This window comes from Oryctolagus cuniculus, chromosome 7, assembly GCF_964237555.1.
Source record: "Oryctolagus cuniculus chromosome 7, mOryCun1.1, whole genome shotgun sequence".
In the NCBI taxonomy this organism is placed as follows: domain Eukaryota; kingdom Metazoa; phylum Chordata; class Mammalia; order Lagomorpha; family Leporidae; genus Oryctolagus; species Oryctolagus cuniculus.
This window is the reverse complement of record NC_091438.1, coordinates 152,879,678-152,907,532: the sequence shown is the minus strand read 5'-3', so window position 1 is coordinate 152,907,532 and position 27,855 is coordinate 152,879,678. Positions and strand designations below refer to the sequence as shown.

At 62.4% G+C, this 27,855-nt stretch overlaps 1 protein-coding gene across 1 annotated transcript; it reads left to right on the top strand.

The window, feature by feature from the left end:
* PADI4 (peptidyl arginine deiminase 4) lies at positions 1-26,582 on the top strand. The gene is made up of 16 exons (XM_070077042.1): positions 1-129; positions 6,125-6,305; positions 8,126-8,192; positions 10,319-10,386; positions 11,120-11,237; positions 11,635-11,760; positions 12,979-13,157; positions 13,263-13,366; positions 14,294-14,405; positions 15,389-15,496; positions 20,567-20,718; positions 22,267-22,411; positions 22,579-22,681; positions 23,596-23,666; positions 23,908-24,048; positions 25,396-26,582. Exons 1-16 carry the CDS (start codon positions 38-40, stop codon positions 25,627-25,629), a joined length of 2,001 nt encoding a protein of 666 aa, XP_069933143.1. The 5' UTR covers positions 1-37; the 3' UTR covers positions 25,630-26,582.
* The last annotated feature ends 1,273 nt before the right edge of the window (positions 26,583-27,855 follow it).

The window sequence follows — 27,855 nt, the reverse complement described above, 5'->3', positions numbered from 1 at the left end:
AGCCACCAACCCACGGGCGAACGCAGCCGCGAGGACGATGGCCCAGGGGACGGTGATCCGCGTGGCCCCGGAGCAGCCCACCCATGCCGTGTGTGTGCTGGGCACCGCCACTCAGCTCGACGTCCTGGGGTGAGACGGGGCCTCCGGGATTTGGGGCCGGGCGTGATGCTGCATGAGCCGGTGCTGCCAGCCTGGAGCATTCTCCTGGCTCCGGCTACGGCACAGCTGGAGAGATAAGGCCAGTGCAGCCCTGGGAGGTGCCGGCTCCCGGCAGTGGGTTCTCGGTCATGGGCAGATGCAGCTCCGCAGGGGGCCTTACCACACGTGAGCCGTTGCTGGGGAGTAGTCAGAGCTACGCCCCTCTTGCTGTTGAGACAATGGAAACTTAGGGTCACACAGCAGTGGTACCCCAAAAGCAAGACTGGGACCTGGGCTTCCCACCCAAACCTGGTTCACAATGTGTCTGTTACCCCACATCTCTCCGTAGCTGAGGGAGACACGAGACAGGCGCTGGCATGGGAGAGACTGAGGAGGAAACTCTGGCGCTCTGGGTGACCTTGGGCAACTGACTCAGTTTTCCCATCTCTGAAATGGGAACAATTCCTACTTTATAGGGGGTTCAATGAGAAAAAAAAAGTGAAAATGTTTGAGTACGTAGCTCAGGGCTGGGCGCATCCCCGCTAATTGTTCATTCATTCATTCATTAATTCATTCAGAAGTGCCAGTTGAGTACCTACTGGGTGCCAACCCTGTGCCAGGCTCTGGGTTGCCCAAGTCAGAGGAGGAACTCCTGGGAGTGCGTGTGGCCACCGCTGCTGTCCTTGCTGGCTTCCGTGGCCGTGCTGGCTCCCCCCATCCCAGGTCGGGCACTGTGGGCCACATGGTACCCGCGGGGGTGCCCGGGGCCTTGTCTTTAGCAGCGTGCAGTCAGCAGTGTCTGCTACCCCAGGGCTGGGGCGGGGGGGGGGGGGGACTGAGCCAGAGAAGGAAGAAGCCCTGAGGCTGCAGGAGGGGACGGAGGGGCCAGAGCTAGCCCGGGCCCCCGACGGCGTGCCCAGGCTAGCCCTCCGTTCAGTCCTGCCAGGTCCAGGTCACTGCTGCTTTGTCAGGACAGGGAGTGGGGGGGAAGTTGGGCAAGGAGGCACCGGAAGGGTGGGGCTCCCCGAGGTCTCGGCCGCCCCAGAACCCTTCCTCCTCCCCCGGGGCCCGGTATTGAGCGCTGTCACTGTCCCCCCGCACCTCCCGTCACAGCGGCTGACGGGGCAGGCGATGCTGCCATTCCCGCCGGACAGGAGGGGACACTGAGCCTTGGTGAGGCGAGGGGACCGACCGGAAGCCACAGAGCCCGCACGTGGGGGAAGCAGGACTCAGACCCGGCGGCCTGGCCCCAGGGCCCTCCTGTGTCCCTGGCCAGCCCTTCCACCACTCCCGACCACTCCTAACGCGGCCCCAGCCAGTGCCCCGCGCGCTCCCGGGCTGCTGTCACTCTTCCCAAAGGCGCGGGGCGGGGGGGGGGCAGGCCACACCCCCTCTGCACGGCCTCCGACATCCCCCACGTGTGCCCCTGCCTTGCCCGGCCATTCTCTGCCCCCCCAGGGCTGGTTTCCCAGCAGCAGGAGCAGACGGTGGGGTAGGGGCACTGCCCCCAGAGCTGCTCTGACCAGCTGCGTCCGTTCCCAGCTCTGCTCGGCCGCTCCCCGCGTGGGAACATGCGCACAACGGCCTGCTGACCTGGGAGCAAGATCCACCCGGCCAGGGCTCAGGGAGGCCTCGTGCCCACGGCTGGGTGTGGATTCTAACCCTTGTAGAGGCTCTGCAAGGCAAACAGCATCAGCATACCCATTACAGGGATGAGTAAACCGAGGCAAAACACCTGCCAACATCAAACTAAGACGGGCTTCAGACTCACCTGCGTCCCCCAGCGCGGTGACAGCTCCCGGCCGGGCAGAGTTCCTCCAGCCCCCACAGCACGGGGGACACAGCACAGAGGCCGGCGGGCCCTCCCCTTCCGCCCAGTCGCTCCCCAACAGGAGACTGCGCAGTGTAATCCCAGGAGCGTGGACAGGTCTGCTAGGGTCTGTGGGGCTCAGTTTACCCATCTCTGAAATGGGGGAATCAACACCCGCTGCTGAGTGTGGTCGAGATTGGGTTCCAGGGTCTGGTAGAGCAGTGCGGTTTCCGGGCAAGGCTGCGGGAGTGGCCGTGGCCGCCGACACACATGGGGCGCCTCCTGCTGGCAGTCGTGGGTCCCGAGACAGCAGGTGCCTGGGCCGAGGAAGGATGTTGGAGGCTGGCAACAGAGAGGAAGCCGGGCTGTGACACAGGGGTGCCCCCGCCCGGGAGAAACCCCCAGCCCAGGTTTAAGAGCCGGGCACCAGGCAAAACGGCCAAAGGAGAGATCTCAGGGCTCAGAGTCACTCTCCCGGGCGGCTGCCTCCCCGCCGGGCCCCGCCCCCTGAGCCTCAGTCTCCCCTCCTGGCCCAGGCGTGGGGGCGGGGGGGTGCACTGGAGATTCCGGCCACTCGCTCCACCCCTCTCAAGGAAGCCCAGCAGACTTGGAACGTTGGCGCGTGTGCTGTGGCCTTGTGGTCCCCAGGCTCACTCTTCCCACTGTTCCGGGAGCCCCTGGTTCATTCCCCTGTTGCAGGAAACGCAGGGCGTGTCCCCGTGGGCCGTGGCGCCGGAGAGGCCTGCCCGGCACCAGCTCTGTCCCGGCACTGGGCTTTGTGAGACCAGTGGCACGGCACCAAGGCAGTGAGCTTCCAGGCTTTGGCAGGGAACAAGGGCCTCTCTCAAGTCCGTCTGGCCGGGCGGCTGCGTGATATTCGGAGGCACCTGAGCAGAAAGGCGCTGGGTTTGCGAAGGCGACCCTGGCCCGCAGGCCCCGCCCCGGGCACAGGCTGGGCAGCCCCTCCGTTGGAAGTGACTGTCCCTGTCCCAGCAGCGTCCTGCGTGGGCCCTCGGAGCCTCACAGCCACCAGGAGACCTGAGACGTCCACATCATTCCCGGGTGCCGAGCAGGGAGGGTCGTGGCTAGGTCAAGGTCACACAGCTTGTGGGCAGCAGCTCAAGGTCATTGCCACTCCCCATCCTGGGAGAGGCTGCAGGACCGTGTCCCCTGAGGGTGGGACCAGGGGCACCTGCAGTGACGTGGGCCCCTGGGTGGGTCTCGTTGCTGTGCCTGCAGGGGAGGGGGATTTGCACTCTCTGCCAGTGCTGGTGCTGGCCGTCTCCCTGAGCCCGGGAAGCAGGGGACCACCCTCAGTGTGGGCACCAGGCTGGAGGCAGGTGGGAAGACCCCGGCCTGTGCTGAGGGGACAGGAGGGCACACATGCTGCTGCAGAAGGAATTGGGGGACCCCAGACCCTCCAGCTTGCCTGTGTCCCCAGCACAAGGTGACATGGGGGGGGGTGTGAGCACCTGCTGATGGACTGATCCAGTGGCAGGGTGGGGGTGGGGGGCTGTGCCTAGCACATAGTAGCTGTTCTTTAAGTGTTTGTTGAGTGAATGAAAGACCGCTAAACTTAAGCATAGGGTCTTGTTGACCTTTGAACTCCATTAGTGCTGGGCACATACAAGGTGCTCAGTTATCTTGAGAGGGAGGGGGGAGGCATAGCGGGGGGAGTGGTGGCGAGAGAGAGAGAGAGAGAGAGAGAGCAAGATCGAGCACACCACTAACCCTCACAAGGGCGTGGTCTTGTCCTGTTCCGTGGTCCTGCTGGAAGAAGCCTCCCCGGCCTTCTCTGGTTAAACAGCCCCATTCCGGGGCGTGGGGTGGATTCAACAGGGGCGGGAGGGGAGAGGAGAGAACTTTCCAGAGCCCCGAGTCCGCTGGGAGCCACGCCCCTTGCCCATGTGTTGCCCGGTAACCTCTTGCTTTAAAACCCTGGGGCCATGGCTGCCTTCCCATCGGCCCCCACCCTCTGACCTCAGAGCCCGCGGGCGCTGCACCTGTCAGCTGCACCGGGCGGTGCCCTGGCCTGCAGCCCTGCCCCCATTCAAACAGCCTGGCCCACCCACATGGTTCCCCGGCAGGGCCCCTCCCTCACCCTGCTGGCTCCCTGCCCGCTGCCCACGCAGGCGCATTTCAGCTGGGGCCTTGTCCGCAGAGGCGGGGTCTGGCTGGGCCCCTGCCCCATGGCTGCTGCGCTGTGCGGCTGACGGGGGACAGAGCCTCGGTGTGCTGTCTGTATCGTGGGGGAGGGACGCCCGCGCCGGGAAGGCTCAGCCAGACGCCGGGAGCACAGGGCCGGGCACACAGTAGGTCTCAGCCCGCATCTCTCCAGCCTCAGTTTCTGCATCTGTAGAAGGGGCTGGCAGAACAGCTGCGGCACAGTCGTCCCGGGGACACAGGTGGAGACATGTGCGAAGCCCTTAACACCAGGCCTGGTGCCGAGCAGCGATGGTGGCCAAGGAGGCTGTGCCGCACCACACAGCGCCCCACGGCGGGACTCAGCAGGGGTCTGAATCAGGACCCCGCCTCTTCCCCGCTGCTCCTGGGACATCCCCAGCAGCCCAAACTCGCCTCCTCCCGCTTCCCGAGCTTCGAGTTTATTCCACGCGGGACACACTTGGGCTGTGCCGCTCCCCCCTGCAGAACCTCCCGCAGCTCCCGGTTACCCGCCAACTGAACCCCAACTGCGGCCGAGCTCCTGGCCCCACCCCCACCTTCCAGCTGTGTCACCTCTGGGCTTCCTCCTCTCCGCCCACCTGTGTGGCTCCCCCTGGTGGGGACAAAACGTCACGACGAGGCACAGATGCCCACTCACACTTCTCTCAGCTTCCCCTCCAAGTCAGGGAAATTCAAGAACTCCCATTAGCATCTTGTCCGGCGGCCCTGTGCACCCCCGCGGGTGTGTCAGGGTCACCTGGGCAGCGTGTCACAGCCCAGATCGCCGGGCGCCACCCCTATAGGTCTGCGGGGAGCCCGAGAGTCTGCGTTTCCAACACATTCCCAGGCGAGGCTGAGGCTGCTACTCTGAGGACCTTACTTTGGGGGCCACTGGTCCTTGGGGAAGAGCCCGATGCGGGCCCCAGCCAGGGGTGTGCAGCGTCACAGCGCGGGGTGCAGAGAAAGGGGCAGTGAGGCCGCGGGGGAGCTGGTGCCAGCCACTGCTTCTCCAAGCCTCGGTTTTCCCAGCTGCAAAATGGGACTCCCAGCGCCCCACCCCAGGGCGATGTGCAAATGCAGGCGAACGGGCCGTGCTGACAAAGGTGACCAGCTGACCGCCCGCTGTGGGTTTCCCTGCGAAGGCAGCGGGCAAGGCTGTCAGGATGGGCGAAGGCGCCGAGCCCACGGTGGCCCGGGGGGCGACCAGACGCGCAGACGCTGAGTTTCCAGAGGGAGAGCGCTCTGTGATGGACGGCTGGAGCCATCGTGATTCAACTCCACGGCGTTTGTGCTTGAGCTGTGACAACGTTTGTGTATTTTCATGACATGGCACAAACGGGCTGCTGACCTTTATTTTTTCTGAATATTTTGAATGTTTATGTATTTATTTGAAATGCAGAACAGAGAGAGAGGGAGAGAGAAAGAAAGATCTTCCATTCACTGGTTCACTCCCCAGATGGCCACAACAGCCAGGGCTGAGGCAGACGCAAGCCAGGAGCACCATCCGGGTCTCCCACATGGGTGCAGGGGCCCAAGCACTTGGGTTATCCTCTGCTGCTTTCCCAGGCGCATTAGCAGGGAGCTGGATTGGAAACGGAGCAGCCGGGACTCAAACCGGCGCTCCAGTGAGAGGTGTGGCCTCGCAAGTGGCGGCCCTAGAGCAGGTCACGTGCTTTTCCTTGGGCAGAGTCTGCTTTGGGTTCGGGGGTTTATGGTTCCTGTCTTCCAAGCAGGGTTTTGTCTGAGGTCCCGAGATGGAGGGTGGGTTAATTACTCCCCACCCTGTCAAATTGTCACAAATTAGGGACTGCGGACAACACAAACCGAGTCCCTTGTGGTTCCCTGGTCAGAAACCCAAGCCTGGGTCTCCTACTGCGGCAGCGCACCACCTCGGAGGTCTCCCGCGGCCTGGGGTTTGCACCTGTGGGAAGGGGCGGCGCCCACTGGGGAGAGCAGGTGGGCCAGGCCCTCTCCCATGGGGCCGCTGCCCTCCCTCCCCCGTCTCGCCCGCAGCTCTGCCCCCGAGGACTGCACGGCCTTTGGCATCAGTGCCTCCCCAGGGGTGCTCGTGGACGTGGCCCACGGCCCCCCAGCCAAGAAGAAACCCAGCGGCTCCGCTAAGTGGCCCCTGGAGCCGGGGCTGGAGGTGACGGTGCGCATGACGGCCGTCAGCACTTTCACAGACGACCACAAGGTGAGTGTGGCAGCCGTGGGGGCCCCGGCCACAGCGTCCTCGCCGACACCCACCTGGGGCTGCCCGGAGCCCATGGAGGCCAAGGTCTTGGCGAAGTTCATCCACACAGCACGTGTTTAAGGAGCACGTGCCCAGGCGAGGTCCTCGTGGGGCCAGGGCTGATGAGCGTGTGTGTGTGCACGTGCATGTGCACGTGCGTGTGCACACGTGTGTGTACATGCGTGTGCACACGTGTGTGTACATGTGTGTGCACGTGTGTGTGAGAGATAATTCAGGTGCAGGCAGATGGCCCCAGGGCACTCTGTCCTGCATCGAACTTGAACCTCCCCCAGCTCTCAGGGCCTTGGCAGGGCCAGGCTCGCACTGGAGACTCCAGGGGCCCTGGGTCCTTGGCCCCGGCCCGCCTCCTGGTGGCTCCAGCGTTCCGTGACCTGCGGCTGTGTCGCTGGGTCACGGTGGTGGCCAGGCGGGAAGCACAAGGCAGAGACAGGGAGCAGAGTTGATGGAAGCCTGCGGTCCCGGGGCTGGGGGAGGGGCCGTGGACAGCACGTGCCCCCCCCTTCCCGGCTGGGGGCTTCTGTCCCCGAGCCTTGAGAGCGTTGACGGGTGACATGGCCATGAGGCTCATGAAGGGTGTTTGATTGACACCTGGGCGGGGCATACTTCGGGCTCTCTGCTTGTGGCTACAAACCAGACTTTCCGGGCTGGTGCGCTCCCACGGTACCAGGATACTCCAGCCACAAGTTGAACTGCAAAGCGGGCAGTGCTGGGCGGTCCCGGTGGACAGCAGGGCCCTGGGTTTCACCCTTGGAGGGGGTCTCGGGGCCTCTCCCCAGTCGCTCTTGTGGGATCTTCTGCCTGGCAGCTGCATCCCGCCTCCCCTCCCCGAGTAGCCCCCTCCCCACTCTGCCACGAGCACCCTCGCCCACCTGCACCGAGCAGGATGACCAGCTCATTTCCAGGTCCTTAACCCAAGTAAGGTCGCAGTCACAGGGGTCAGGGACAGGAATGGGTCTGTCACCATCCAGCCTGCCACACTGCCTTTGGCCAGAGATGGGGTCTGGCTGGGGGGGGAGCTCCCAGAGAGCGGGGCCAACAGCCACCTGCTCCTCTAAGGCCACACAGGCTCCTCCCTGGAGGCACGAAGTTGTCACCCACTGCGGTGCAGTCAGGGAAAACTTCCTGGAAGAAGTGGCAATCGGAAGGCGGGGCAGCCCTGTGCCCACCCTGGATGAGGAGACGGGAGACCCAGGCCGGGGAAACAGGAAGTTCTGTGTGGGGAGAAAGGGAGGTCAGGGACACAGGAGCTGCGACAGTAGGTTTGGTAACAGGGGCCCATTTCCCAGTGTCCTCGGCAGGGAGCGAGGCCCAGGGGCTTCTGGAAGACCCCGCTGCTGGCAGTGGTGGAGACTGAAGGTGGGGAGAGCAGAGAGGTGGCCATGCCCCGGAGAGCCCCCGCCCCCCACCAACCTGCTCCCGAACGCCCAGTGGACCTGGCCTTGCCCGGAACCCGGGTCCTTCCGCTCGCTACGGCTGCTCCTGGGCTTGTCCCCCTGCTGTTGAGCCCTGCTGCCACCCCCGGGGTCTCACTGACCCACCCCCACGCAGAGGGCTCCTTCCAGCTCCGCCCCCCGGGGAGCCTCCTCTCCAGCATCAGTCACTCGAGCTGTCTGCCCCGCCCCCGCCAGCCCACAGCCTGGGACTGCTCTAGCCCACCCTGCCGTCCCCGCGGCCCCTCCGGAGCAGACACAGAGCAGGGGCCAGTGGGTGTTTGTTGACTGACTCAGAGAAGTCATTAGCGGTCTCCTGCTGACCTACAGGTGCGCATCTCCTACTACGGATCCAAGCCGACACCGGTCCAAGCTCTGCTCTACCTCACCGGGGTCGGTAAGTGACCCCCAGGGCCCTCTCCCCAAGAAGCCGCAGTTAGGGTCTTTACACGGAGCGGGGGGAGGACAGCTCCGGGCCACTCATGCACGGTGGCCAACAGGTGCTCCGTCCCCGCCAGCGAGCCCCCGAGGCAGGCGGCCAGTGTGGGGGGCATCGGTGGGGCTTCCCGGGGCAGCTTCCGGTCTGTTTCTCTGACCAGGGAGGGCGTGTGGATTATCAACGTCTGAGCCTCTACACCTTTGCGACACCTCAAGTATTTACAACCAGAGCAGGTGACGGGGCAGGCGCCCCTTGGGAGACCCACATCCCACATCAGAGCGCCGGTCCAGGCCCGGCTGCTCCACCTCCAGTCCAGCTCTGGCCGATGCGCCTGGGAGGGAAGCGGGTGATGGCTGCGGTGCCTGGGCCCCGCGACCCGCATGGGAGACCCAGGTGGCGCTCCTGGCTCCTGGCCGTGGCGAGCATCTGAGGAGTGAACCAGCGGATGGGAGATCCCTCTCTCCCCTCCCTCCCTCTCTCTCTCTCTCTCTCCCCCTCTTCTCTCTCTCTTTCTCTCTCTCTCCCTTTCTTTCCCTCTCCCCCTCCCTCTATCTCCCTTTCTCTCTCTCTCTCCCTTTCACTCCCTCTCCCCCCCGCCTCTCTCTCTCCCTTTCTCTCTCTCTCCCCCCTTCTCTCTCTCTCTCTCCCCCTCTTCTCTCTCTCTTTCTCTCTTTCTCCCTTTCTTTCCCTCTCCCCCTCCCTCTCTCTCCCTTTCTCTCTCTCTCCCTTTCCCTCTCTCTCTCCCTCCCCCCCCCCTCCGCCTTTCAAGATGATGCAAATGAAGGACTAATTCTTGCAAAGTGGGTGAAGTTCAGCCCGAGTCTCCTGCCGGTCCCTACCCGGGTGTGCGCGCATGCGCAGCACAGAACCGCTCCGCGTTCCGCGGTCACATTTCAACAACTACAGCATCACAGCATCACTGCATCACTGCAGGGGCTGCACATTTAGTCCTTCCAGCAACGTAACGGAACTGGTGCGGTTATGATCCCATTTTCCATATGGGAAGAACGAGGCATGACAGGGAAACAGACCTGCCCAAGGCCACGCAGCTGGTTAGTGAAGAACCTGGAAGCCCCGGCCGCCCTCTGCTGCTCTGATACAGGGTCACCCGGGACAGATCATGGCAAATGGAATTTTTTTTTTGGACAGGCAGAGTTAGACAGAGAGAGAGAGAGAGAGAGAGAGAGAGAGAGAGAGAGAAAGGTCTTCCTTCCGTTGGTTCACCCCCCAAATGGCCACTACTGCCGGTGCGCTGTGCTGATCCGAAGCCAGGAGCCAGGTGCTTCCTCCTTGTCTCCCATGCGGGTGCAGGGCCCAAGGACCTGGGCCATCCTCCACTGCCTTCCCGGGCCACAGCAGAGAGCTGGTCTGGAAGAGGAGCAACCGGGACAGAACCAGCACCCGACCGGGACTAGAACTAGAACTAGAACTAGAACCTGGGGTGCCGGCTCCGCAGGCGGAGGATTAGCCTAGTGAGCCGTGGCGCTGGCCAGCAAATAGAATTGAAAGTTTCTTTTGGTATCAGAAATGTCTGGAATGCAGAGTCACTTCACACAGGCATTTTCCACGGATTCTCCGCAAGCCCCTTGCCCGTGGCCATGGTGTCTGAGAGGCCATCAGGGTCCATCTGATGTGGGCCAGGGTCACAGGGCTAAGCCGTGGGGCGCAGGGGCCTGGGTTGTGGGAATGGCGCATTCTGATGAGGGAGGATTGACATGTGACACCGGCCTTGTCAGCCGGGCGGGGCTGGCATGGCCACCACCAGGCCAGGGCTGCAGGGGGAGGGGCTAAAATCCTTCCAAGCTCCACTCGGAACCCCCACTCGGGGGCGGGGGCAGGGACCAGGCACGCAGGGTCCAGCTGATGGCACAGTGGCCCCAGGAGCTCTGCTGTGCTGAGTGGCAGCCAGGCTGTGGGGACAGGGGCAGGCGGGGCGGGGGTGGGGTTCATGAAACTTCCTCTCCTCTGACGGACAGGGAGAGGGGTCCCCACCCTGGGGAAAGGGCCTGGCCGTCTGGGGCCAGGGTGGATGCCCCCGCCCCGTCTGCTCACCAACCTTCTCCCCTTCCTTGGTGGGATTTCAGAACTGTCCCTGCGCGCCGACGTCTCCCGCACAGGCAAAGCGAAGCCCACCAGAGCCGCGAGAGGCCAGGTACCAAACCATCTCCTCAGAACCCGCAAGGGGCCTGGGCGCTCCGCTGGGCTCGCCCAGCGCACCCCCTTGTGGCAACGGGGTGAAAGGCGGCATCCCCTGTTAATTGTAAAGAAATACAATTTAGGGAGAAAACAGAAAATTCGCACCTCCGGCACCGTGTGGGTTTAGTAATTTCCCATCTCTTTCTCAGGGTCGCACTGCCATCGACTGTGGGTTCAGGGCAGGCGCTGTCCCGCGCCACGGGGACTTTAGCCCAGTTAATGCCCCGCACAGAGCATTTGTGGCACCCCTGCCCTCTGGCCCAGAACGACCCTCATCCCCACTCCCCACCCCCGCCTAACAACTGGGGGGGAGAGGTGAGAACCCGGGGTGGTGCCTATGGAAGTGAGCGACGGTGCGGGAGGGGGAGCGGTAGGAGCTGGGGGCGGGGAGACCGTGGCCCGGGCTGCAGACGGGACACAGCCACCGCTCACCTGCAGTCCTCGAGGGCGTTGGAGAGCGTCCCTGAAGCCCCAGGGTTAGGCTGGCGTGCGGTGTGCACTGCCGGGAGCTCTGTTCTGAGAATCAGGCCGGTCAAGTCCGGCTTACTGCCCTGGGCCCCCTGTCTGCATTTTGGGTGGATCTGTTTGGAGGCAGCACAAATCCACCCTGAGAGCCGGTGAGCTGCTGAGCTGGAGGGGGAGGGGCTGCGGCCGGGTCCTCAGTGCGCCCGTCTCCCCCGTGCCCGCAGAGCTCCTGGACGTGGGGCCCTCGCGGGCAGGGCGCCATCTTGCTGGTGAACTGTGACAGAGACCACCCGACGGCGTCCTGCAGGGACTGCGAGGATGAGGACGTGTGGGATCATGGAGGTAAAGGCTCGGCCTGAAGTCGGGCTGAGTGAACCTGTGCGGGTGATAGGTGAGGCGGTGGGCCAAGGTCCAGAGAAGGCAGATGACCCGCCCAAGGTCACACAGCAGTCGGGGAAGCGCCGCGGCTGCGTCTCCTGACGTCTCCCACGGGCGCCTTCTTCCATGCCCTGGCCGCTGCCAAAACCAAACTTCCGGTCTTGGGTCAAGCTGAGAACCCGCCACGTAGCCCGCGCCCCGAGCCCTTCCGGAGGACTGACTCCTCTGACCTTCGACACCAGCTGCACAGACGGGGAAACCGAGGCACGGGGCGGGCCGGCAATTCTCCCCAGGTGTCAGCAGACCTCGGACCCGAGCCCCGGGCCTCCTGGGGTCTCAGGCCGCCTCCTTCTCGCCCCAGACCTGAAGGACATGTCCCTGGTGACCCTGAGCACAACGACCCCCAAGAACTTCTCCGCCACCCACCAGCTGGTGCTCCACGTGGCCAAGTCTGAGATGGACAAAGTGAGGGTGTTCCAGGCCACCCGTGAGTCGCCCCGGGCTCCTCCCCTTCCTGCCCCAGCCATGGGGGGCCGCCTCTCCAAACACCTGCTCCGAGAGGAATTCCTGAGCACCTACTGTGTGCCAGGCTCCAAGAACAAGGGGCAAGCAGCGAGCAAGACAGAAACACCTCTGTCCGCTTCCTTGAGAAGGGAGACGCTTGTCACTGTTCTCTCGCAATCAATCTCTCTCTCTCTCTCTCTCTCTCTCTCTCTCTCTCAGCCTCACACACACCTCTTGCTCATAGAGACTTTTGAATGCAAGGAGACTGCATGTGTCATGCAGGCACTTGTTCTGGAACATTCTGCCAATCAGAGACAGCTGTAACTGGCAGCTCAGGAGTGCCTGCTGCTGAGCTCCGGGCACAGGCGTGGAGCCACGAACCTGCCGGGGCCGCGTGGGGGGCTGGGAGGGAAGATGGATAAAGGCGTGGCGTGGTGTGGAGGGGGGGGCCGGGAGAGGGTGGTCAGGGCAGGCTTCCCCCACGAGGAGGCCTCCGGGCGGACGCAGGCGCAGGAGCGGCCTGACGCTCACCCCGGGGAGGGGACAGAGCTGCAAGGCCCTGAGCAAGGCAGGAGGCCGGTGAGATTGGAGCCCAGTGTGCAAGGGCCAACCTGGTGGGCGAGGGTGGAGAGAGAGGACGGGATGGGGGTGCAGATCAGGCGGGTACGGACCATGGCCACCACGCCGAGGGAGGTGGGAGAGGCCATGGTGGAGTTTCTGCAGAGCCAGGGCTCACTCCAACTCCAGACTCCATGACAGAGTCTCCCCTTCTTGCCTCAGTCCAGGCATCCCCTCCTCCAGGAAGCCCTCGGGGCTTCCTGTATCACTGCATGGGCAGTCTGTGTTCCGCTCTACCTACCTGTGTGCTCCGCAGGGCAGGGTGGGAATCTGACCCCGGGTTTCCCCTACTCCTACCCGAGGTCTCTCCTGAGCCCTGGCGGGAACAGGTGCTCCAGAATGAATGAATGAAAAATTGATGTGCACTGGACTTCCTATAAAGTTAGGAATGGCTCTGGCGCTCCCGACCCTGGACCCCCAGCCAGGGGAGCGATGTCCCAGCTGCGGCTTTGGTCCTGGGGGAGGCTCCAGCTGGATTGTGCTATGAGGGCCCTTGGAGATGACACGGGGTGCCCAGCATGGGGACAAGGAGGAGGCCCCGGCACCAGGCCTGTGGGCCTGAGCCTCGCCGGTTCTTCCCCAGGCAGCCAGCCGCTGTCCAGGTACCGGGCGGTCCTGGGGCCCCAGCAGCCGTCTCACGTCCTGGAGCTGCCCGCCGGCCAGCACCACACCGACTTCTACGCCGAGGGCCTCTCCTTCCCCGACGCCGGCTTCCCGGGGCTCATTTCTCTCTGCGTCTCCCTGCTGGACACGTCCAACCCGGTAGGCCAAGCCTGCAGCCCAGATCGGGGGCCGGGCTGGGGAGGCGGGCGGTGCTGCCCCCCACCCCGTGCTGTGACACCCCCCTGCCCCGCCCCTCCCACGCAGGAGCTCCCTGCAGCCCTGGTTTTCCAAGACCGCGTGACCTTCCGCGTGGCCCCCTGGATCATGACCCCCAACACCCAGCCGCCTCAGGAGGTGTACGTGTGCAGGTGAGGCCCCGGAGCCCAGCTGGGAGCTCACGCGCAGGAACGGGAGAGTCTTGGTCCTGACCTTGACCCACTGAGGGCCTCCGGCTTGCTTGGGACCCTGCTGGCCAGGACGCAGGCCGGAAGCCGGTGAGGCTGGGCTGCCACCCCAGGGCTGTCCCTGTGGCCTAGCCGGGCCGGTGCCCTCCCAGCAAGGTTCCTGCTGATGAGTGTCGCTCCCCTTCTTCATGGAGGAACGACACTAAACCCTGCCTAGGCTTCATATCCGAGTCACGGCACCATTATGTCGCTCCCCGTCTTCGTGGAGGAACGACACAGGACCCTGCGCTGTTCTTTTGTCTGCTCGGCCCTTCCTGGGTTTGCTGCTGGTTCTTCCCGGGTTGGCTACCGACCCTTCCACCTCCGTGGAAGGGTGGTTCCCCCTGGCCACTTTCCCCACTTCCGCGGGGGAGCGGCACACCGCCGGCCGGCTCTCTCGGGGGCTGCACAGGTGTTCCTTCAGATGTTCCCCTTAGATGTTCCTGGTGCATGTTGTCTCTCTCCTCCTTTATAGTCCTCCTCCACCAATCCCAACTCTGCTACCCACACGCCGAGCACGCTGCTCTCCTCCAATCAGGAGCAAGATCAGCTCCTGCAGCTCAATCAAATTGGCGAGAGGCAGCTGCGTAGAAGTTGTTACTCCCTTCTCAGCGCCATATTGTGGGAGAGCAGATGCACAGAATAAGTCTTAATTCCAGTAACCTAGTCTAGTCCGAGTTGCTCCCCACAGATGAGGGCTTAGCGAAATGGGACCAACCCAGCAGGGGGCTCTGTTCAGGCTGAAGCTGCCTCCAGAGCGCCTGCGCGGGCCCCTAACCCCCCCACCCCCCACCCTGGGGCCCGAACTCTAAAATCCAGAGCCCCAAGGAGCCGCTTGTCCTCTCTCCCTAGGGTTTTGGAAAATGAGGACTTCCTGAAGTCGGTGACAGCGCTGGCCAAGAAAGCCAGGTGCAAGCTGACCGTGTGCCCCGAGGAGCAGAACATGGACGACCAGTGGATGCAGGTGTGCGCCCCGCCCCCCCCCCCAGGTCAGCCGCGATGCCAGCTCACAGCCCCCGTGGGGACGCCGCCCTTTCTTTAAAAAAAATTATCATTTATTTATTTAATTTTGAAGACAGGTGACACACACACACACACACACACACACACAGGTCTTCCATCTGCTGGCTCACTCCCCAAATGGCCACAGTGGCTGGGTCTGGGTCAGGTGGAACCCAGGAGCCAGGAGCTTCTTCCGGGTCTCCCACGCAGGTGCAGGGGCCCGAGCACTCGCGCCATCTTCCGCTGCTTTCCCAGGCCACAGCAGAGGGCTGGATGGGCAGCGGAGCAGGTGCCTGAGGCAAGCAGCGGCTCTGCCCCTCCCTCTTCTTCCCAGAGCCTCCGTCACCTGCCCTCCCGCCTCCCTGTCCCTCCACCCTCATGCTGGGCTGAGCTGTGTGAAGTGGCCGCTGAGCCCTTGTCTCTGACCCACAAGGACGGAAATCCCCGATGGCTCCATGTAGCCCTGGTTCAGAATCGCGTTCAGGTCCAGTCCCACCCCCGCCCGCCTGTGGAGGGGACAGGATTCACACTCGGTTCCTGTCTGAAGCTCCCCTGTACCCACTTCCCACCACAGGGGTTGGCCCCTCGGGGGGAGCAGGAGGGGGCGCTGCCCTCGCTGGCCTCCCAGCCTTGGCCTTGCAGCCCTCCCCCCAGGACATCTGGGTCCCCACAGACCCCCCCACCTGCTAACACTGCCCACTGCCCAGCCTCCTGGCTCTCAAGGACAGGGCCGGGTCTCCCTCCCTGCGGGCCCCGGCACCAGCAGGAGCAGGAGTGAAAGTGCGCAGCAAGCTCCCGGCTGCCCCCCCCCCACAGGCTCTGCTTGCTGGGGTCAAGGGTCTCTTGCCCGCAAGGGTGAGAGCCTGGAGGGCTCTCCGACCCCGTCCCGGTGCCGTGGGCTGAGCCTCCTGCCCGGTCTCCCCCTCCCTCCCTCTCTCCATGCAGGACGAGATGGAGATCGGCTACACCCAGGCCCCACACAAGGCGCTGCCCGTGGTCTTTGACTCCCCGAGGGACAGGGGCCTGAAGGAGTTCCCCATCAAAATCGTGATGGTACCTGCCGGGGCGGGTGTGGGAGGGACACAGCCTGATGGAAATAACACACATGCACACGTGCGCGCACACGCACAGGCACAGGCACACAGGCACACACATCCTGCGCACCTGTGGATGGGGAGGTGGGACACAGCCTGCTGGAAATAACACACATGCACACACGCGCGCACACGCACACACAGACACACACACACATCCCACACACCTGGGGATGGGGGGACACAGCCTGCCGGAAATAACACACACACACACACACACACGCATGCACACACACTCACACACCCCATGCACCTGGGGGCGGGGGGCACAGCCTGCTGGAAATAACACACACACTCAAACACACACATACACGCAGACACGCACACACGTACCCCACGCACCTGAGGGCAGGGGGGACACAGCCTGCTGGAAATAACGCACACACACACACACGCACACGCATGCACACACTCACACACCCCATGCACCTGGGGGCGGGGGGCACAGCCTGCTGGAAATAACGCACACACACACACACACACGCACTCACACATACGAACACACCCTGTGCACCTGGGGGGGGGACACAGCCTGCCAGAAATAACACACTCACATGCACACACACACACACGCACACACACACACACGCATGCACACACACTCACACACCCCATGCACCTGGGGGCGGGGGGGCACAGCCTGCTGGAAATAACACACACACACACACTCACCCTGCGCACCTGGGGGGACACAGCCTGCCAGAAATAACACACTCACACGCACACACACACACACGCACACACACACGCTGAGCGGCTCCGGAGGGCGGGGTTCCGGCTCAGCGGGGCCCTGCAGGTGGAATTTGCTGTTCTGTTGTTACCTTGATGAGATCCGTCTCTTCCCAAAGCACCTGCCACCCACGCGCTGGGCGTGTCCTCGAACAACTCCACGCAGGGGGAGGTGGGTGGGGCTGGGGCATCCTGGGCCGCGGGGGTGGGACAGGACAGGACCCTCTCTCTCCAGCCAGCTGGAGGCCCTGTCTTTCAGGTGGGCTTGGCCTGCAGGGGCTGCGTGGGGAGGGAGGTGGGGTTTCAGGATCTGTGGTCACTTGCTAGGTGACTTTGTCAGCCCAAGTCTCTAGATGTCGGGGTGGGAAGTGACGTATCGCTGAGTCGTGCTTGGCTGGCCTGGCGGGTCCATGCACACTCAGCACAGACGGTTGTTGTTGTTGTTGTTGTTATTATTATTAGCTGTGCTTCCTGAGCACGCCTTCTGTGTCATGCACTGACTCACTGTAATTTGACCACCTTTTACGGAGATGCTATCAACAGGCCCATTTTGTAGATGGAAAAACTAAGGCTCAGCATGGAAAAGCTGGAATTCACACGGGGCAGTCTAGCTCAGGCTGCATAAGGTGCCCCCGCCTGCCTCCCTGCTTTCCCAGGAAGAGCCACGCTGGCTCTCGGCGTCCTGGGGCAGTGGAGGAAGGGGTGCAGGATCGAGGTTTGTAGGCGGAGCAGCTTTCCCAGGTCTGCACCCCAGGGCAGGCGAGGCAGCCCCGCCCACACGCGGGCTCGGAGCGAAGCTTTGGTTTAACTCAACAACTTGTCCGAGTCTCACCTTCTCCAGCCCAGCCCGGTGCTGAATCGTGGAGGCACAGAGACTCTGCCGAGTCGGGGCGGGGGGTGGGAGGGGAGGTCAGGTTCACCCTGGATCAAGAGCAGGGTGAGGGCCCGGACACCTGCCTCCAGGAGTTTGCTCCCTTCTCGCTGGTTTCACCCCCCCCCCCCTTCAGAGGCTGTGTTACTGTGTCACCGTATCACCTACTTTGTATCTTTTTTTTTAAGATTTTATTTATGTATTCGAGAGGAAGAGTTACAGACACAAAGAGGGAGAGACAGAGAGAGAGAGGTCTTCCATTTGCTAGTTCCCTCCCCAGATGGCCACAGAGGCCAGGGCTGGGCCAGGCAGAAGCCAGGAGCCAGGAGCTTCCTCTGGGTGTCCCACATGGGTACAGGGGCCCAAGGGCTTGGGCCATCTTCCACTGCTTTCCCAGGCGCATTAGCAGGGAGCTGGATCAGAAGTGGGGCTGCCGGGACAAGCACTGACGCCCATACAGGATGCCAGTGTCACCGGCGGTGGCTTTACCTGCTACACCACAACGCCGGCCCTGGCCTCCTGTCGTCACAGCGCTGTGGGAGGTGATAGCGAGTGCTTGGTGAAAGAGTAGGGGGAATCTGAGGGGCTTGCAGTACCCGACGGGGGACAGGGGAGGGAGAATTAGGGAACAGTCGGGTGGGCCTCGGCGACAGGCTGACACTGCGGCAAGAGCTTGGCGGAGGCCAGGAGCTGGCTGCGCAGTTCTGGGCAGGCTGCGCCATCAGTGCAAAGGCCCTGAGGTGGGAGCCTCTGTACAGGGGCAGAGCGAGTGGGTGGAAGAGCAGGAGAGGTGAGGGTTCGGGCGGTGTGGGAAAGGGATGGATTTTTTTTTTTTTTTGGTATTTCTCCTTTCTTATTTCTATAAACAAAACGGATTTCATATATGCAGTTTTAAGGCCATAATGATGCTCCCCACCCACATTCCCTCCTTGCTTCTTGTTGGTTTTCCTTTTACTTTTGTGCTAACCCACTTCTAATGTACTTTCTTTTCTTTTTTTTTTTTTTTTTTTTTTTTTTTTTTTTTTTTTTGACAGGCAGAGTGGACAGTGAGAGAGAGAGACAGAGAGAAAGGTCTTCCTTTGCCGTTGGTTCACCCTCCAATGGCCGCCGCGGCCGGCGCGCTGCGGCCGGCGCACCGCGCTGATCCGATGGCAGGAGCCAGGAGCCAGGTGCTTTTCCTGGTCTCCCATGGGGTGCAGGGCCCAAGCACCTGGGCCATCCTCCACTGCACTCCCTGGCCACAGCAGAGGGCTGGCCTGGAAGAGGGGCAACCGGGACAGAATCCGGCGCCCCGACCGGGACTAGAACCCGGTGTGCCGGCGCCGCTAGGCGGAGGATTAGCCTAGTGAGCCACGGCGCCGGCTTCTAATGTACTTTCTAGTCACAAACTCAATCCTCCACTGCATAAAAAACTCAACAAGTAGCAAGGCGAAAAGCCACTGTTGCCAGGGGTCTGGGCGAGGGCTGGCAACAGTAACCAGACCTCCGGCCTCACTCACCCACCGCCATTGCGTTTCCTGAACTCTGAGTTTTGTCCTTTGTGGGAGGAGACCGGGGGTCGGAGAGTGATTGCAGGTCTCCCGGGGCGAACGTCCGGGCCCTGGTTGTGGGGGCCCCACGTGGAGGGACAGCCCCTCCCGATCGGCCATTGCACTGTGAAAGCCTCCCAGGGTCCCCAGGCTTGGGCCACGTCCGTCCGGTCGCTGGCGGTGCTGGACGACGGGGACCCAGCTCAGCTGCAGGCTTCCCCTGGGCTTCTACTTCAGCCGCAGTTCATGCATTTGCTTTTTCTGTGTAAGGTGTGCTGACTCCATGCATTTCACAAATGCAACTTGAGGCACGTGCCCACCCTCCCCCACCCCGTCTTCCTCCTCCCTCTCCTCATCCCATTCTTATATTTTGCTAAGATGTATTTTCAGTTTATACACGCAAGATTAACTCTATACTAAGTAAATAGTTCAACAAACAGTATGGCGGGGAGGGGAACCTGTTTTTTGACCAGTGCCGAGCCATCGCATCTCAAAGTGTCAGTTTCACTTCTGTAGCTACTTTCAGGGGCTCTGAGTTATCACAGGTCAGGGAGAACATATGGTGCTTGTCCTTTAGGGACTGGCTTATCTCACTAAGGCTGGTGTTGTCCAGCATCCATTTTGTTGCAAATGACAGTATTTCTTTTTTTATTTTAATCGCTTTGTGGTATTCCACGGGGTACGTATCCCATCATTTCTTCATCCAGTCTTCAGCTGGTAGATGTTCAGGTTGATTCCACAGCTTGGCCGTTGTGAACTGAGCTGCGTGAGGGGCAGATCTGGTGGACCTGCCGGCCCCTCTAAGGCCATCAGTTAGCACCTGAGATACCAGGAGTCACCGCAGGGTCTCACTCAGCAGAAGGCTGAGATCTGTCCAGGGGAGCAGCCGGCAGGGGCCGGGGCAGAGCGGGCGGCGTCTCAGCAGAAGATGGGGCAATGCGGGGAGCAGGGCGTCTGGGCAGGTTCCTGGGCAGAGCCCCTAGCAGTTCCTGGCCACTGTGAGAGACAAATGAGGCAGAGGTTACTGCCAGGCTGTGACCGGGATGGGGGTGGGGCTGGGGGTCGGCAGGTGTACTGGGGTGGGAGAAGACAGGTGGACCTCATGTGTGTGTCTAACCTTTGGGAGAGAGGGAGCCCCACATGTGAGGACTGTCCCCGCGTGGGAGAGCGGCCAAGGGCAGACAGTGGGCTGAGGATGTGGGCCGACTCGGGGGCTGCCCAGACAGGGAAACCAGGTGGGCACCTCGCCCGCCGGGCCGCAGAGGCTGGAGGGTGCGCCAGGAAGATGGAGGGAGAGGCCCCGGCCAAGACTAGAGATGAGAATCCCCCGGGGTGGGTGGGTGGGGTGAGCAGGACAGCTCCCCCCATCCCACTGCCCCCCGCCCCGTGCGCCAGTGAAGCAGGTTCCAGCCCTTGGCCTGCACAGCTGTGGAACCCTGGCGTGGCGGGGGAGGGGAGGAGGCACTGGTTACTGCAGCCAGAGCCCAGAGCTCCCCTCCGGAAGCCCCTGCTGGCACACTCAGGGGTCAGCCAGCGTCCCGGGCCCTACAGAGGCCGCCACTGCCCCGAGCTCAGCTTCTCCCCTGCAGAGCAAGGCTGGGGCAGGCGGGGGCCTCGAGGGAGGCAGGTCCTTTTCCTACCCGCTGACTGGCCTCACCGTCGCCAGCAGTGACGCGGCCAGTGGACCCTGGCGGCCGACCCCCACCGAACGCCTCCTACGGCCGCCTCCACCCCAAATATTCCCCCGGGAATATTTGCTCCAACTCCCAGCACTTCAAAACACTCGTGGAAAAATGGAATGAAAAGATAAGCTTATTTGGGTGTAAAAAAAAAATAAAGATCCGAGCATACTTCTTTTTTCCACGAACTTCCTGAAGACCCTCGTACGTCTCCATCTCAGGGACCAAACTTCGGCTATGTGACACGTGGGGCCGCAGAGGAGGTCACGGGGCTGGACTCCTTCGGGAACCTGGAAGTGAGTCCCCCGGTCACGGTGGGGAAGAAGGATTACCCGCTGGGCAGGATTCTCGTTGGGAGCAGCAGCTTCCCCAGGTAAGGGGGCAGGGCCGGGGCCGGGGGGCGGGCCCGCAGGGAGGGCGCAGGGGGCTTCTGGGAGTTGGAGGGGAACCCGAATGCGGCCCTGTAGACCTGAGTCCCACGTCCAGCTCCGTGGCTCACCGCTCGGCCAGCAGTGTGTACTGGGCCAGGCGCCAGGATCGCAGCCCTGCACGGAGACAAGGCCCCGCCACAGCGCTAGTGGGCGAGGCAGGTGGCAGAAACAATTGAAAGATGATTTCACACAGAGAGGAAAACAAGGAGGGGGCAGAGCTAGGGTAGCGGGGGTGGGAGGGAGCCCTCTCGGGGGGAGGGGCGCTTGAGCTGAGGCTGCGATGGGAAGGGCATGGCTGCGTGGAAATCTGGTGCAGCGTAGGCCTGGTGTGGGAAACAGCGTGTGCAAAGGCCCTGCGGCAGGGAGGAGCTTGCTGTGCTGGGCAGGCCAGGGTGCCTAACGCAGAATAAGCAAGAGGAAGAGCAAGGGGGTAGCGCACACAGGGCCGGGTCTGAGAAAGAGGCTCAGGGAGATGCAGGGAGGTCCCCAAGGTCCCCAGGGCCCCAGAGGTAAGAAGGAGTCACCGGCCCAACCCCGCGGTGCATCACCAGCGTTCGGTGACTCAACAGGCAGCAGTTTCTGAGGCTGCGCTCTGGCTGTCCGCCTTAGGGGAGGGGCCAAGCCTTGGTTCCCCTCCAGGAGCCTGGAATGACAAGTCCTTTTTTTTTTTTTTTTTTTTTTTTTTTTTTGACAGGCAGAATTAGACAGTGAGAGAGAGAGAGACAGAGAGAAAGGTCTTCCATCCGCTGGTTCACCCCCCAAATGGCCGCTACAGCTGGCGCTGCGCCGATCCGAAGCCAGGAGCTAGGTGCTTCCTCCTGGTCTCCCATGCGGGCACAGGGACCAAGGACTTGACAGTTTCTTTCTTTTTTTTTTTTTTTTGATAGGCAGAGTGGACAGTGAGAGAGAGAGACAGAGAGAGAAAGGTCTTCCTTTGCCGTTGGTTCACCCTCCAATGGCCGCCGCTGCAGCCGGCGCACCACGCTGATCCGATGGCAGGAGCCAGGATCCAGGTGCTTTTCCTGGTCTCCCATGGGGTGCAGGGCCCAAGCACCTGGGCCATCCTCCACTGCACTCCCTGGCCATAGCAGAGAGCTGGCCTGGAAGAGGGGCAACCGGGACAGAATCCGGCGCCCCGACCGGGACTAGAACCCGGTATGCCGGCGCCGCAAGGTGGAGGATTAGCCTATTGAGCCACGGCACCGGCTGACAGTTTCTTTTTTTAAGATGTATTTGTTTATTTGAAAGACAGAGTTAGAGAGAAGACAGAGAGAGGTCTTCCACCTGCTGGTTCACTCCCCACATGGCTGCAACAGCCAGGACTGGGTCAGGCTGAAGCCAGGAGCCAGGAGCTCCATCTGGGTCTCCCATGTGGGTGCAGGGGCCCGAGCACGTGGGCCGTCCTCCGCTGCCTTCCCAGGCCACAGCAGGGAGCTGACGGGAGGTGGAGGGCACTCTCCCCAGTAACACGCCTTCCCCTGCCCCCGCAGCGACGAGAGCCGGGAGATGCACCGGGCCCTGTGGGACTTCCTGTGCGCCCAGCAGGTGCAGGCCCCTGTGAAGCTCTATTCAGACTGGCTGGCCGTGGGCCACGTGGACGAGTTCCTGAGCTTTGTCCCTGCGCTGGACAGGAAGGTGCCACGCGCCAGCCACGCCTCCTCGCTGGGTCCCCCTGCACAGCTCCGTGCTCTCCCTGGGGAGGGGGCGTGCCTGACTCAGCAGAGGGGATGGGGGAGGTGCTGCCCCTCCCTGGGAGCCCCAGTGGCAAAGCTGACCTCTGACCCTTGCGTTTCTGCCTGCAGGGCTTCCGGCTGCTCCTGGCCAGCCCCCGGGCCTGCTACAGACTCTTCCAGGAGCTGCAGCGGGAGGGCCACGGGGAGGCGCTGCTCTTCCAGGGCCTCAAGAGTGAGTGGCCAGGCCGCCTGCTTCTGTCCGCCCCCTCCTCTGCCTCCTGCCGCCAGGCAGCAGCCTCCGGGCAACGATGTGGGCTGAGCACGCGGGCAGTGTCGCTCCCAGCCAGGCAACAAAGCAACCAGGACACGGGGCCCAGGGGTGGGGGTCCTGGAGGAAGTGAGCCCCAAGCAGGGGCCTGAAGGCCGAGCTGTCACCGGCCAGCAGGTGGAGTAGTTTGGGGAGGCGACAGAAGCCCCTGGGTCTAAGGACCCCGGGGCCACCCGGAGGGCTGGACAGTGATTAGGTTGATTTTCCCAATTAAGTCCGTTTAAAATATTTTGAAAAATCATCATAGACTGTCTTACCCTACCACGGTGCAGCACATTAGCAGTAAATTCTGCGTGTACCTCTATGCCCATGCCTGTTGTCCAGCCCGAGAGAAACATTGTCAATGAGCAATCACACCGCTAAAATGTGACGTTAACGGCATCTGCCCCGCGGGTGCTAGGCGTCACCTGGATGTTAGGGATGGCTACCGCCGCCTTTTAAAAAATGGTGTTTTCGTGCTATGTCCATTCTCTCCATAACTCTGCTTAATCTGCAAGGAAGACAGACAGGGATCTTCCATCTGCTGGTTCACTCCCCTAGAGCCCCGGACAGCCAGGGCTGGGCCAAGGCTGAAGCTGGGAGCGGGGATTCTGTCCAGAGAACTCGCGCCGCCACCTGCTGCCTCCCCAGGCGCAGAAGTGGAGCTGCGCCCACACCCAGGCACCGCGCTCGGGGAGGCCAGGCCGGCATCCTGAACCAGATGCCCGCCCCTGCCCCCATGTTCTGGACGGGGACACTGAGGCCCCGCTGCACCTGCTGGGACTGGGAACGGCCCTCTGAGGTCACTGGCTTTGGCTTTTTTTCTTTTTCTCCAACAGGAAAAAAACAGCAGCAAATAAAGGAGATTTTGTCCAACAAGAAACTGAGGGAGCACAACGCCTACGTGGAGGTACCGCAGTGAGCCCGGGGGTCACCGTGGCCCAGGGGAGACAGAGGCGCAGAAGCAGGGGGGCGGAGGGAGGGGAGGAGGTTTACAGGGTCCCCCAGAGCCCCAGAAACACGGCTCAGTCCCTGGGAGCCCCGCAGCTGCCGCCACTGCCTTCCTGACCCCGGCCCTCGACCACCCTCGGCCCAGGGCCTCGCCCCCCGCCCCCCTGCAGCCCCCTACCCACCGCCCCTCCCGCCCCCAGAAGTGCATCGACTGGAACCGCGAGGTGCTGAGGCGGGAGCTGGGCCTGGCCGAGGGCGACATCGTGGACATCCCGCAGCTCTTCAGGCTCGTGGGGGGCAGCAGGGAGCGCCTCAAGGCCGCCGCCTTCTTCCCCAACATGGTGAGGGGGGCGCCCTAGACGCCGGGGGTCTCCCGGTCACGCACTGCTCAGGGGTGGTTCCGGCACAAGAACCCTGGACCGGCGGGGACAGGGTTCAGAGCTTCCGGGCCGGGGTGGCTGCCACTCGTGAAGGGCTAGAGTCGCCCTTGGCCGCGACAGGTGCGAGGAAGGGCATGCACGTGGGGCCCTCGGCTGGGCGGCCCCGGGGGACCTCTGCAAGGAGAAGGTGGTACCACCCCTTCCCCGGCTGGGTGGGACCCCAGCTGCAGGAGCACAGATGTGAGGGTCACACCCCCCCACCCCCAGTGCCCAGCCCGGTCACAGCCCCCATCCCTCTCCCGTCTCCTCTGAGAACACCCGAGGGCCCTTCGGCCGCCGCCTCCCCCAGCGCTGGGCTTGCAGCCCCAGACCAGCCAGCAGCCCCTAATGTGGCAGTTTGCAGACTGGGTTCCCCAGGGCTCCGGGGTGCCTAGGCGGTGCCTCAAATCCGGGGCTCAGGTTGTCTGTGTTCCATGCATGGAAGCCCTGCAGAGGGTCCTGTATAGGATGGGGGTCCCATGGCCCTCTCCTGCCCGGGCTGAGCCTAGCGCCGGCCGCGTATCACCTGCAGCACGGATCTATCCACGTGTATGATTTGTGCAAACATTACCGGGTTTTCCAAGAGGTCTTAGGAAACCTTCAGTCTAATAAATGCTTTCGGCCGAAATAAAACAAACAAATAAATAAATAAGTAAATAAAGGGTCCCTGGGCTAAAAGAAGAGGAGAGCCCCTCCCCCACCCTTTGAACTCCCTTGGCCCCAGGCATCTCGGTCCCCTCTGGTTTGGCCGAGCCAGGCTTCTGGTGCAGGAACGGAAGTGGGTGCTGACGGCTAGGGGAGGGCTCCTGGAATGACCCACGGGCCAGGCCGAGGGCTGGCTCTGAGCCGCCGGCGAGGCCCCTGCAGGGAGCCTGAGCCAAGACCCGCTGGCTCCCCGGTGGTCGTGGAACAGGCAGGGGAGTGAACCACGGGAGCCTCTCAGCTCGGGCCGAGCCGCCACGGAGAACGAGACGCCCTAAGGACTCGGGAGGGCGACCCTGCACTGACTGTGTCCCTGGGCACGCCGGCTCTTGTTTACTGTTGCCATGGAAACCAGAGTTTGGGGATGCATGGCAGCTTCGCAGCGGGGCTGGCATCTGAGTTGGGCTTGACCAGAAGGTGGTCAGCGGGGGAGAGACTTGGCACCAGTCCTAGAACAGCGGGCTGGCCCTTTTCCCATGCAAGACTCAGTTTCCCCATCCACACAGGTCGGGGGGGGGGGGGGATGCGCGGACCACACCCCAGGCTGCGGCCTCCCTCCCGCCGCAGGTGAACCTGCTGGTGCTGGGCAAGCACCTGGGCATCCCCAAGCCCTTCGGCCCCATCATCAACGGCCGCTGCTGCCTGGAGGAGAAGGTGCGGTCCCTGCTGGAGCCGCTGGGCCTGCGCTGCACCTTCATCGACGACTTCTACTCCTACCACGTCCGGCACGGCGAGGTGCACTGCGGCACCAACGTGCGCCGGAAGCCCTTCGCCTTCAAGTGGTGGCGCATGGAGCCCTGAACGCGGGGCTCGCCAGGCGCCCTCCTGCCCCTGCCGCCCGAGGTGGCCGGCGCCCTGTGGCGTGGCGCAGCTGGAGCCCCCCGGGGCGGCTCACTTCCCTTCTCCTGGCTCCAGCCCCGAGCCCCCCCCCCCAGGTTCCCACGAGGGTCCCCGCGTCGCAGACTCAGCTGTGCTTGGAGGAGCTGCAGGGAAGCTGTCCGTCCCTGTGTGCGCCACGGCCACCCGTCGCTCCTGTCACTCACCACGAGCTCGCTTGGCACCGCAGAATTGCCAGGGTCTCGGAGCCAGCGTTACCGAGTGTGCCTTTCGCTCCCAGGCCTAGCGCCGGTGGATAGAGTCTCTCGTGAGGGGCTGGCATTGGACCTAGCAGTGAAGGTGGCTGAGTCCTACATCAGAGTACGTGGGCTCCGCTGCTGGTCCACGTCCTGCCTGCAGCCCCTGGGAGGCGCTGGTGACGGCTGAAGCTACCCACGTGGGAGACCCGGATGGAGCTCCCGGCTCCTGGTTTCAGCCCCAGCTGGGTTCAGTGCTGTTGCATTTAGGGCATAAGCCAGCAGATGGGTGCATCTTCTTTCTCTCAAATAACATTTTTAAAATATATTTTTTTAAATCTTGCATAAGGGGGTCTAGCACTGTGGTGTACTAGGTTAAGCCTCTGCCTGTGGCACCAGCATCCCATATGGACAGCGGTTTGAGACCCAGCTGCTCCACTTCCGATCCAGCTCTCTGCTGTGGCCTGGGGAAACAGTAGAAGATGGCCCAAGTCCTTGGGCCCCTGCGCCCGCATGGGAGACCCGGAAGAAGCTCCTGGCTCCTGGCTTCGGATCGGTGCAGCTCCAGCCATTGTGGCCATCTGGGGAGTGAACCAGCGGATGGAAGACCTCTCCCTGTCTCTGTCTTTCACTGTATGTAATTGTGCCTTTGAAATAAATAAATAAAATATTTTAAAAATATCGAACGTGGTCCTGGTTGGTTCTGAGCTCCCTACAGAAACTCAAGAAGGGAAGAGGGGCCCAGAACCCGTCTTTGAAATCCTTTCCCTGACAGCCCCACCGAGGCTTCGCCCGCGTTAATGTGGCTGTGTCAGCACGATGCACTGTTCTGTATTTGTCAGAATAAAGATAAAACACAGGCAGCCGACTGGTGGGCAGGTGCCTGGGCCTCAGGTCGCTCAGCGTACCTGGTGGGGCGGGAGGCGGCGGTGGCAAAGCCCTGAGGCCAGAGATGCGGCCTGGGAACCTTCTCCCAGTCAGGAGCTCCTTTGAGAAAAGCACAGCCCACGGCCAGCGCCAGGGCACGGAGGGGTCGACGTCAGACATTCTCTGCCCCGCTCCCTATGGGCTCCACTCTGCCAGCAGAAAGCATCCCAAAATGGGCCTTGTCTGGTCCATGAGCCCTGGCTTCGTGAGCCCCAGCTCTGTGAGCCCCCGCGCCGTGAGCCCCCCAAAGCAGGGCCTGGCGCCCGCGGGGGGCCACAGGCTGCTGTGTGTTTGTTGAACTCCACCCACCAGAAAGTCCCAAAACTGCAGGTATTGCAACACCTGAAGCTTTCTGAGTTGCCAAGAAAACACTCAAAATTTTTCAGATTTGGGATTTTCACATTAGGGATACTCGACAATCAAGTCCATGCCAATATTCCAAACTCTAAAAAAAAAAAAAAAAAAAAAAAAAAAAAAAAAAAAACACACACACACACAGATTGGAAACACCTGTGGTCCCAAGCGCAGACGCTCAGCCTGCGAGTTGCCTTCTCGGTGTCCCTTTTGTCATTGTCCCGAAAGTCCTAGTGCGGCAAACAGAACTCGGGGACTCAGGACCTGAGAGCAGCCCGGGGCCCCGCAGTCAGAGACGCTCAGAGAACACCCAGAGACACGGCGGTGCCCATGTCGGTCCCACAGCACGGACGCTTCTGGAAAAGATGGGAACAAACCACCCTGTCCTCACACAACGCCACAGTCAGCAAAATAGCGTGGAACTGACACAGAGACAAACGCACCTGTGGGGTAGAATAGAGCCGAGAAACAACCCCCAGGATGTGGTCGGGGTGGCCAGCGAGGGCGCCAGCAGAGGGCAGTCTGTCAGCAGACAGCGCGGAGAAACCGGACACCCACGCGATGAAGAGTGAACTTGAACCTTCACCTTGTACCATGCATGAAACTGACAAAAATGGATCAGAGACCCAAAACCATCAAACTGCTAGAAGAAGGCACACAGGGGCTTCACGGG